Source organism: Barbus barbus (assembly GCF_936440315.1).
Source record: "Barbus barbus genome assembly, chromosome: 20".
In the NCBI taxonomy this organism is placed as follows: Eukaryota; Metazoa; Chordata; class Actinopteri; order Cypriniformes; family Cyprinidae; genus Barbus; species Barbus barbus.
Genome location: NC_136748.1, coordinates 23,066,081 through 23,078,192, shown reverse-complemented (window position 1 = coordinate 23,078,192; position 12,112 = coordinate 23,066,081). Strand labels below are relative to the sequence as shown.

General features: G+C 35.9%; 1 protein-coding gene across 1 annotated transcript in view; it reads left to right on the top strand.

The window, feature by feature from the left end:
• LOC306886086 (serine palmitoyltransferase 2-like) overlaps positions 1-12,014 on the top strand; it is a 31,457-nt gene extending 19,443 nt beyond the window's left edge. Inside the window, exons 10-12 of the mRNA XM_079442962.1 lie at positions 4,353-4,488; positions 6,014-6,143; positions 9,424-12,014. Coding sequence (XP_079299088.1) covers positions 4,353-4,488; positions 6,014-6,143; positions 9,424-9,543 — 386 coding nt within the window. The 3' untranslated portion in view covers positions 9,544-12,014. The remainder of the gene's footprint in view (positions 1-4,352; positions 4,489-6,013; positions 6,144-9,423) is intronic.
• The last annotated feature ends 98 nt before the right edge of the window (positions 12,015-12,112 follow it).

Here is a 12,112-nt window from a genome sequence, read left to right as displayed (position 1 = left end):
GTTTTGCAAGTATTTAAACCAACTGACCTACCTTAACTAGCATCCATCAATCAACAACTAGAGCTGCAACATCTCATTGTTACTGAAACTCAACAGTGGGCAGTGTTGGGGGTAACGCATTACAAGTAACAAGTAACTAGTAAAGTAACGCATTACTTTTGAATTTAGAAGGAAATATCTGAGGTACTTTTTCAAATAAGTAAGTTACTTTGTTTCCCATGCATTTACTGACATTTGTGATCCAGTTCAACCATACTAAGCAAAAATGACACATTTGTGTTTCATTTTTGTTATTGCTGAATAGTGTTGAACTTTCTTCTCCTGCGTCATATTCTTCATGCGAATTGTTTGAGCTACGCCCTCTACTTTACAGACGTGAATTTACATTTCCTTCAGACTGAGGTGTATTCATTTCACTTTTGTTGTGAAAAGGGCTTTTACATTTGTAGACTTTTTTTATATTAAAAACAAACAAGAAAGCCCTTTCCAGATTTAAAAAAGTAGCTCAAAAGTAACGTAACGCATTACTTTCCATAAAAGTAACGAAGTAATGTAATTAGTTACTTTTTTAGGGAGTAAAGCGATTTTGTAATGCATTACTTTTAAAAGTAACTTTCCCCAACACTGACAATGGGTTTCATTATTGGCTTATAGGCATTATACATGGTAGCACCATATTTAATTTTTGACAGGAATTAAAATTAGGCTGTGAGGGATTGAAGTAGAGAATTCCTCCTCACTTCCTTTTCATACGCTCTAAAAAATGCTGGGTTAAATATGGACAAACCCAGCAATTGGGTTGTTTTGACCCAGAGTTTGGGTTACTGCCCTTAACCCAAATGTTTGTTGAAAACAACCCAACCGCATGGGTTTGTCCATATAATACCCAGCGCTGGATTGTATTTAACCCAGCATTTTTTTTAGAGTGCACTGTTGTTTAACAACATGCTGAATGTTCAGCTGATGTCACGTCTTTTAAAAAAAAAACTTTCAGTAGATCAAAACAGTTTTGAGAGTTGTGAAAATGACGAGATATAGGACCTTTAACCAGTGTGTTCCATTGTAAAATCTTTCCCTTACAGCACAATAATGTTAGCTATTTGTTGTTGGACTTTAAATTTAGCTTTTAAATGAACAACATGTGATTGAAATCCTTCATGTAAAGCAAGCAATGATATTTTTATAAGAATTAAAAGATTTTATAGGATGTGTTTTACAGTTTAAAAGTTTGGTGCCTTTAAGACTTCTTTTTTTAATGTTCTTTTTTGTTCTTTTAATGAAATAAGTAGATACGTTTCTCACCAAGCCTGCATTTATTTGATCAAAAGTACAGTAAAGACAGTACTATTACAATATTATATTGTAAATTTAAATCTATTCCTGAATGCAAAGCTGAATTTTCAGCATCATTACTCCAGTCTTCAGTGTCACATGATCCTTCAGAAATCATTCTAATATGCTGATTTGCTGCTCAAGAAACTTTTCTTATTATCAATGTTGAAAACAGTTTTTGTGGAAACAAATTCTGAATTATTTGATGAATAGAAACTTCAAAAGAGCAGCATTTATTTGAAATATAAATCTTTTGTAACTTAAATATAAATGTCTATTACTTTTGACTAGTTTAATGTGTCCTTGCTAAATACAAGTTTTATTTTCTTTAAAACGAAAATCTAACTGGCCCCAAATTGGAATGCTAGTGTAAATGTAAAACATCTCTTGAATTCACAGGAAAAATGATGTTACTGATCAGAAGAGTGAACGTGGATGACTGTGAAATGAATCAACCCATAAACGGGTGTAAAATCCTGGACTTCAGCTTCAGGACAGCTGCTAGCTAGGGAACGCCATTGCAGCCCATGAATGATTGAGGCCACAGATTTGAGCCTGGAAGGAGCTGCTTTGCTTCCTGTTGCCCTTCTCCAGAGAGGTCCTCGTAAGGGGCGAGGAGGCTTTCGGCACATCGGCCGCCCTCAACTCCTGGTGCTTTTACTTATCTCCTCCCTTCAGATGAAAAGGAAGAGAGGAGGAACTGGCGTTTCAAAAAAGGGAAACAGTCCCCACATCTGGAAGCTCTTTTGGTCCCTTTCGCTGCCTCTCTCTCGCTCTCTCTCCAGATCCTCCAACTGGGTCTGGAAGAAGTTAGTGGGGGTGTGCGTTGTGAAACTAGCTGTTGAAAAGGTACCCCAGAAAGATTTACTTTGGAGACTCATGCTCCACCTCGGTGCACTCGCCCTCCCCAAGGCCCTACGGCCCTGGCTCGCTACCTCAATGGCCCAATGTTGGGCAGCTTGAACCTCCGTTAATGGCTATTGCTTTAAGATGCTCGTTTTCATAGCGTTGTTCACCTGAGCTGTTTGTGTCGTTGATCAATTCTCTATAGCTATTCATTAGATCCTCTACAGGTTCCTTAATTGTTAGGGCTGTCAAACAAAATTGCCTCGATTTAACTCCTCGTCTTTCTGAGCAAGTCAGCTTCTTGTTGCTGCTGAAATGTGTTCTGTTCTGTTATTCCACATGTTTCGTTTTGAATATCTAATTGCCTTTTTAAATCTTTATGCTCAATTTGGGCATCAAACTAGATTAAGAATTTCAAGAGCTTCTAAACTGAAAAAGTTTAGCATTGAATAAATTGCTTAAAATGTATAAATACGCACTGCAGTTCAAAAGTTTGGAGTCAGTTAAAAAAATGTTTTTGAAAGAAGTATCTTATGCTCACCAAGGCTGCATTTATTTGATCAAAAGTACAGTAAAGACAGTACTATTACAATATTATATTGTACATTTAAATCTATTCCTGAATGCAAAGCTGAATTTTCATGAATCAAAATATGATATTAATGACATCAATATTCTGTAGAACACACACAATTTTTTCTTTCACAATTTCTTGCTCATTCAATGATGGTCAGTGTTGTCCAGTGTAGTTTTGAGTCCCAATGACTTGTAAAACTTGAAACATTTTTCAAAATGTTTTCTTTGGTGTCCCACTGAAGAAAGTAAGTCATGCAGGATTGAAATGACATGAGGGTGACTAAATGATGACAGAATTTAAAAGGTTTGATATGAACATTTAGAGAACTGCTGCCACAGTTCATAGTGCTATTTTAGTTGGGTAAGGGACCAATGGGAATCACCACAAATACAACTGTGCTTCCAGTGTGTTTAACGTTACACGTTGGCCAGGCTTAATTTCCTTACCACGGAGTGGCTGACCCGGTCATGACTCATAGAACCTGCTTTATCTGTCATTGGCCAATTTACATAGGGGGATTGAGGAAGGAGTCCAGTTTCACTGCCAGTCAAGTCTCCTTTCACAAGGGCTCATCAGATGGAATCTCAATAGCCCCGTCATACAGACCAGGCTGATTTGTTCAACCTTGGGATCCCTTCTTTCTTTATAACCCTTGTTTTGCAAAACCACTAAAAAGCAGACTATTACAAGGCCAGACAGAATGTCAATTCATAACAGTACAGCAACTTTTCAGGATCTTGTAGTTTTATCACCCTGCAGGCATGGCAAGTATGACAATTGCTAGATTTTTGGCGTCTGGATGACACAGGGGTGAGACATTGTCACAGAGCAGGAAATTCCTCTGTTCAAGCTTTTAGCATGCGTGGAATGTTTGACGAAGCAGAACCGAGGCTTTCAGAAACGTAAGACTTTAGCGTGGCTCTCAGATCACTGCGGTGGACTGAGTGTTTTAAGAGCTCCATTGACGTGGATCGCTAAGCAATCCTACCCCAGGGAACATACGTCCCGCTTAAAGAGGGAGCTGCTGAAAAATCAAGACACTAATTTTCCTGTTTTTGTCAGGATTATTGGAACCATGATTGTTTGGAGTATAATTCTCATTCTTCCGCACCAATCACAGTGGATTGTTGCAGGCTTCTGTAACCTGCAGCACCAGGGTTTTGTTTAGCCAGCTGATTAAAATCTTTCTGCCATTAGACGTCAAGCTTTGATGGATCTGAATTGTGCACTTTGGATGCATAGAAAATAAACATCTGATACTTTTTTTCTATGTACGAAGGGCATGTGCTTTGGTGATATGACAAGGGAAAGTTAAAATGTGGTATATAAAATCAGCAGGTATTAAATATTTCTTCTTGAACAGTTTTTAGATCTACCGATCATGGAGGTTTAAGTATAAAGTTTATAGCTCAGGTGGTTGACTTTCCTAGTATCTGAAGTAAAGAGTTTTGTGACTTTGTGAATTTTAATTGTCTGATCGCATGAAAGGCTGTGGAAAAAGATGCGGAGTGCCAGATGACAGAATCACTTTTTTTTTTTTCTTTTTTTCTTTTTTTCTGAAAACTTGAGCTTAATGGTTTGTGTTTCTTGGTTTCAGGCCGTTCACGTATCCAGCGGTTGGCTGAAAACACAGTCTATTTCCGTAGGAGACTGCGGGAGATGGGATTCATCATCTATGGCAACAATGACTCACCTGTGGTACCCATGATGCTCTACATGCCCGCCAAAATCGGGTTAGTCTTTTTTATTTTCTCTCTCTTTTCAATCTCTCAGTATACTCATGCATGCTAATATCCTACATATTAAAGAAGCAGTTCACACAAAAATCCCATATACAATAATCCCACAAAGAAATTCACCTAAAAAACAATAAGTCTGTACAGCTTTTGCACTATATTGCAAGTGTTTTAAAGCCTCATGATAGCTCAGTATGCAGCTCTGAAAATCAAATAAAATGTATGATTTGACTTGAGTCAATGATTTGAATTTAAGTCTGTTCCTCAGATTTCCAAAGTTAAAGAATAAAATGCACACATTTTGCTAGTACTTTATTAATCCTTTACAGCATTCTTCCATGGTGTTCTAGTGTTATTTTAATATTATTTATATACTATTATGGAATTATAATTATATTTTATTAATATTTTGAATTGGCTTATATTTTTATATTTTCAGTTTTCATTAAAAATTTTAATGCACTTTTTAGACTAAATTTTAAGATCATTTTTTAATCTTGCAACTCACAATTATAAGACCATTTATTTTGTTATGTCTCTGATTTACATTTAATTTTACACAGTTTTAGTATTTTCTGTGCATTTGCCATTTTAATTATCTAATATGATATCTCTAATTAATTTTGATTTCAGTTTTAGTTTCAATAACTTGGTTTTAGTTTCAAAAGCTTGGTTTCAGTTAGTTGCCAGGACAACATGTCAAATTTTTGTGGATTTTTTCAAAGGTTTTTTTTTTTTTTTTTTTATGTAATATTTATATTTGTGTCCCTGGACAACAAAACCAGTCAAGGGTCATTTTTTTTTTAATTTATACATCACATGAAAGCTGAATAAATAAGCTTTCCATTGATGTATGGTGTGTTAGGATAGGACAATATTTGGTCGAGATACAACTATTTGAATATCTTGAATCTGAGGGTGCAAAAATATCTAAATATTGAGAAAATCGCCTTTAAAGTTGTCAAAATGATGTCCTTAGCAATGCATAGTACTAATCAAAAATTATGTTTTGATATATTTACGGTATGAAATTTACAAAATATCTTTATGGAACATGATCTTTACTCAATATCCTAGTGATTTTTGGCATGAAATAAAAATGAATAATTTTGACCCATACAATGTATTGTTGGCTATTGCTACAAATATACCCGTGGTACTTAAGTTTTGTGGTCCAGGGTCACATTTTATTTTATTTCACCCCTATTTCAATTACTAAAGATTTCAGGGGTTTTTTTGTTTTGTTTTTTAACCACATACTGGTTTAAAATGACATGAGGGTGAATAAATAATGACTGAATTTCCATTTGTAGGTGAGGTTACTTTTGACTTTCTCTTGAAGACAAAGAGACAGTTTCATGTCTATAAACGTCCAAATAAATCCAAATGGATTACACTCATAATAGATTCATAATAGTTCCTCATAATAGAACAAAAACAAGCGAATAAGGGAAAGCTTAGTTTGGAAAGAACTTCTTAAATGCTCGCCTGAAAATTGATGAGGTTGTGTCTGTGTTGCCAGGGCGTTTGGTCGGGAGATGTTGAAGAGAAACATTGGAGTAGTGGTGGTGGGCTTCCCAGCCACGCCGATCATAGAGTCCAGAGCCCGCTTCTGTATCTCTGCTGCCCACACCAAGGAAATGCTGGACAGGGTAACTACTCGTTTTCTCGCCACAGCGAGTACATCCTATAATTTAGATCACTTCAAAGCAGCATTGTACCCTTTTTACTAGGCTTTGTTTCTCATGCCATAAATTTTAGTGTTTGCAATGGAATATGTTGACTTAATGGAAAAAACTATGAGCCTTCATGACATACTGATGTCAAAGTCGAAGTACAGAGCCCCATAGGGTGAGTTTGGTTGAAATGTGCTTTACATTTCAAGAAGCAAGACTTTCAACAGGAATTAGACCAGAAACGTCTGTCATCTCTGTACGTCAAGTTCAAACCCCTGTCCATCAATCTTCTGAAATACAGTACTTCAAACCTGATACAACTTTTATGTTTGAAAATAATCACCGTCTAAAGAATTCCAGGTTCCTCCTCAAACTGTTCTGTGCTATAAATTAATGCAGGTCTCGACTGAGGCCGCCGTTGAGGGGTTTTCATAAGCCGCGCCTGCCACAGGGGTCTGCACTGGCAGCAGATCAAAGAGCATCTTAATCTGCCTCCCAAAGGACGCTTTGATTTAACTATGGTGAAAAGCACACCGGCCGTCAGCCCCCCTCCCCGTGCTTAAGAAAACACTGTGCACTTTGATGTGACCAGTTATCACGTCAACACATTTTTCAGTGTCCTTCTGACATGTTTTCTTTTTTCATAACAAAAGTTTTAGGGCTGGACAGTTTCATGAAAAAATTACATCACCCTATATTTTTGCCACCTTTTGGTGATTTATTTAGTGTATATCTTTAATGATTCTATCCTATTCTATTCTATTCAGTGTCTTTATGAAATATTTTCTTGCATTTCTTCCAGGAATGAATGACTAAGATTGTACAAAGTGAATAAGTGTTTAGAGCTGGGAAGTTTAATGAAAAACAATATCACTGTATTTTTGTTGCTTTTTGGTGATTATTTATTACATATCTTTTTATATATGTATGTATGTATGTATATATACAGTGCCCTCCAAAATTATTGGAACAGTGAGGCCAATTCCTTTATTTTTGCTGTAGATTGTAAATATTTGGGCTTGACATCAAAAGATGAATATGAGATTAGAGATTAACATTTCAGCTTTTATTTACAGGTATTTTCATCTGGATCTGATACACAACTTAGAAGATAGCACATTTGTTTGAACCACCCATTTTTCATGTTACCAAAAGTATTGGAACATGTGACTGACAGGTGTGTTTTGTTGCCCTGGTGTGTCCTATTAATTGATTATTCAAACAATAAATAGCACTGAATGTCTGCGCTCAGTTTCAGATCCGTGCAGACTGCATTTATAGTTAGACGTGTAACCAACATGAAAATCAGAGAGGTGTCTATGGGTGAAAAACGAGCAATTGTGAAGCTGAGAGAAGATGAAAAATCAATCAAACCATTGCACAAACACTGGCAATAGCAAGTACAACCATTTGGAATCTCCTGAGGAAGAAAGAAACCACTGGTGTACTAAGTAACACACCTCAAACGGGTAGATCAAGGAAAACATCTGCAGTTGATGACAGAAACATTGTGACATCTGTAAAGAAAGACCCTAAAACAACTGTTAGTGACATCAGCAACAACCTCCAGAGGACAGGAGTGAAGGTATCGCAATCTACTGTTCGCAGAAGACATCATGAACAAAAGTACAGAGGCTACACCAGAAGATGCAAACCACTCATTAGCAAGAAGAATAGGAGACGAGCCTCAAAAATTCTGGGACAAGGTTTTATGGACTGATTTTATGGACCAAAGTGATGGAAAGGCTAAAGTTTGGAGAAAGAAAGAATCTGCTCATGATCCCAAACATACAAGCTCATCTGAAACACAGTGTACACAGGTGTACATTATAGTACACATTACACAAGTAATGTAATGGCTTGGGCTTTCATCGCTTCTTCTGGGACAGGCTCATTAATCTTCATTAATGATGTAACACATGATGGCAGCAGCAGCAAAATTAACTCAGAAGTCTACAGAAATATTTTGTTTGACAATTTACAGAAAGATGCAACCAAACTGATTTGGAGATCCTTCATCATGCAGCAAGATAATGACCCAAAACATAGTGCCAAAACAACAAAGGAGTTCATCAGGGGCAAGAAGTGGAAGGTTTTAGACTGGCCAAGTCAATCTCCACACTTAAACCCCGTAGAGAATACATTTTACCTGCTAAAGAAGAGACTGAAGGGAGTAACCCCTCAAAACTGAAAGAGGCTGCAGTGAAAGCCTGGAAAAGCATCACAAAAGAAGAATGCAAAAGTTTGGTGATGTCAATGGGTCACAGGCTTGATGCAGTTATTGAAAGCAAAGGATTTGCAACTGTCTTCTTCACTTTAATCTATGTTAATTCTATCTGTTCCAATACTTTTGGTAACATGAAAAATGGGTGGGTTCAAACAAAAGGTGCTATCTTCTAAGTTGTGTATCAGATCCAGATGAAAATAATAAATTTTATTCAGTGACCTTCTGACATATTTGCTAGCATTTCTTCCATTGATAAATGACAAAGATTGCACAAAGTACATAAAAATCTGAAGGTTTTAGGGATGGAAAAAAATGTCAATATATTTTTTAGCCTTTTGGTGAAATGTATGTATAATTTATGTATTTGTTCTCTATTTTATTTTAATGTGTTGTGCTTTGTCTACTTATTTTTTATTTTAAAATCAGAGAAACCATAATTTCAACCAGACAGACATTTTTGACAAGTAGATTTAAAATGTTTAATGCAGATAGTAAAAATGCTTTTTGACTAATGAACACACATGTAAAAGAATGTTAATATTCAATAGTTTTATTTATATGCATGGAAATAACTCTATTTATCAACATTTTGGGGTGAAGCATTGCAATATGTGAAAGATGTCAAGCAGAGACATTTTTGAGTGATGGTTCAAATGAATCATTGAATCAAAGTTTTGAATCAATTCACTGAACTTACCAAATCGAATTGTGTTTTTTTTTTTACAGTGTTGCTTAAGTACTCGGGGAATATAAAATATATCAATCCGCCCTAGTGCATATAGACTTAATTGTCTTTGAAAATGATCAAGTGTACTTAATAATTGACATTTTGTGCATTTAATAGTAACTTGAACCAGAAATCTGTATGGAATCAATTGCAGTATAAATAATGCATCTAGCATTGCCACGACTATATTATATCAAACTTTTAAAGTACTGCATGGTAGGTGGCAGATGCTTCTCAGCATTAGCATGTTATGACTTACATGTGTAACCATGAAAGTAATGGAGCATGATGATTGTTTTCAGGTGCTGGATGTGATCAGTGAAGTAGGCGATCTGCTGCAGCTGAAGTATTCGCGGCACAAAGTTCTTCCCTCATTGGACCGGCCCTTTGATGAGACCACATATGAGGAGAACGAAGAGTGACATACTTCCTATCTGAACCAAATGGGCAATGCTCATCTTCTGCTCTCCGAAAGGAAGCAGCGAACCACTTAATAAATATAACTTTTTTTAAATTTAGGTATATTATCTTTATTTTAACACATGAAGCTCTGAACAAAAACAAAACACTGATACTTTTAGAAAAAAAATGCTTTTTGTCACTCCCCAGTTTCCTCTACTTCATTTGTCACCTCAGTTTTGTTTTGACGTGAGGTTTGGGGTCTGTTTTTAACTCGTTGTGGCATTCGTTTAGGGAAATTAATCCTTTGATTTTTCTCTGCAAGCCACAGGAGGCTTTGAGCTGCTTGTGTACTTGCTAAAGCCATATGTCACTGCAGCCTTCAAAACCATTTTTGTGTACAAAAACCATTGAGACATTTTTTTTGTTTTCTAGTAAGTGAGAACAGACTGGCAGTGAACCCATAATTCCGAGGATCCTGACCCATGAAAGGAATTACAGGTTCTTCTTATTGCATTGTCAGTACATTCACTGTGTTACCTAAATCAAACTCCAAAACCTCCACAACTTGGCTCTCTAGTTGTTGTTGTTTCTACAGATTTTGACTTGCGGCCAGCTCTGGTGTCTTGCTCCAATCTGGCTATCGTTTTTCTTATGTTACCAGGATATTTATTTTTCCTCGAGATACAAATCGCGGAGGGCGATGCTGGTTATGTCTAGGTAGAAACGAGCATATTTATCAAATTTTCACCTCTTCGGAAACTTGGATGCTGATTATATGCATTATCTCCAAAGCTGCAGCGCAATTTGTGCGGTAAGACTCCAAAACCTTGTAGAAACTTTGCATTTTAAAAGAATCATTCACCCAAAAATGAAAATGTGGTGAAAGTTTATTCACCTTCAGGCCATCCAAGATGTAGATGAGTTGGTTTCTTCATCAAAATTTAGGATGTCACTTGCTCACCAATGGATCCTCTGCAGTGAATGGGTGCCATCAGAATGAGAGTTCAAACAGCTGTTAAAAATATCACAATAATCCACAAGTAATCCGCATGACTCCAATCCATCAATGAATGTCTTGTGAAGCTGCAAAAAGCTGTGTGTTTGCAAGAAATATATAATTTAGGCATTTTAAATTAAAACCAGCTAAAATATGTGTCCTCTATTCATAAAAATGTTCAATTTAGTGTAAAAGTCCATCCCCTGTTGTCCTTTCACATCAAAATCCATCAACATATTTGTTTAGAACTGTTTTGGACTGTTTTTGCTTAAAAGCTACTTGATCTGTGCATATTTTTCTCTGACCTTTTCACTGGAGAAAGAAATATTATGGATAGAGGACTCATATTTGAAGTTAAATATATTACAAACATGCAGCTTTTCGATGCACAAGACATTAATTGATGGTCTGGAGTCATGTTTGTTACTTGTGGATTATTGTGATGTTTTTAGCAGCTGTTTGCACTCTCATTCTGACGGCACCCATTCACTGCAGAGAATGCAGTGATGAGAAAGTGATGTAATGCTAAATTTCTCCAGATCTGTTCTGATGAAGAAACAAACTCTACATCTTGGATGGCCTGAGGGTGAGTACATTTTAATTTTCCTTGACATGCAACTATTTTAGTAGTAACTTATTTGTGTATGAGTGCAATGCCATGAATAACTAATAAGTTTGCTCTCTCACTAGAGTTTTCATTGTGTAGTTATATAAGCTTTCCTCAATATTGATTAAAGTTCATTGTTTTCAAAGTCTTTAAAACACTTTTCAGACTTCATGAAATGAGCTTTGTTATGTATATGTTTCTTTAATGTACGTATTTATTTATTTTTCATGTTTCATATCTTTTATTGTTTGGAGAAGTGTACTTCAATCATCAATGGCAGCTCATATATGCACATGCATGATGTGCATGCTCTCAGTGCACATACTACTGATGAGTATTTTTATATCATTTTAATATTCCCAGCAAAGCATGTGGGATGTAATCACTGAATCTGCTGGTTTATGATGCTTTAAAGGTGCTGAAATGTACTCTCTCTTTGTTCTGTTTTGTGGCTTGTCGCTTTGGTCCTGTGGGGCAGTACATTCTCCCATGTAAATAATTTAGTACAAGTCTTTTACAACGTCAAAATCCAGGGATATTTCTTTTTAACCATTTTTTAAACCTGTGTTCCTTTTATACAACCAGAAGAGAAACTACACAGATTAAGAGGTTTAAAAAAGCTAAAAATGGAAACAATCATATATATTTTTTCTTGATAATATAAAAAATTACAATTAAGACAGATTCATCCAACTACAAAGACTTCTTGTTCAGATAAAACACAAGCTTTACCAGTACATTCACTGTATGTGTTCTAATATGACTTGGATTTTGCTGCCTGTAGTGCATACAGTTTTTAAGACCTACTTTTAAATCGAAGTACACTGTGGGCTTCATCAGTTCAGTTGTTCCACTCCTCTAAGGAAATTAAATTACTGACTAAATGTATTAAGGTCTTTTGTGTTTTTTTTCTCACTTTATATTTTGCACATTTCTGTACTGTCCCAACTTGCTTCACAATTAAATTACATTGGCAAGCCAGTGA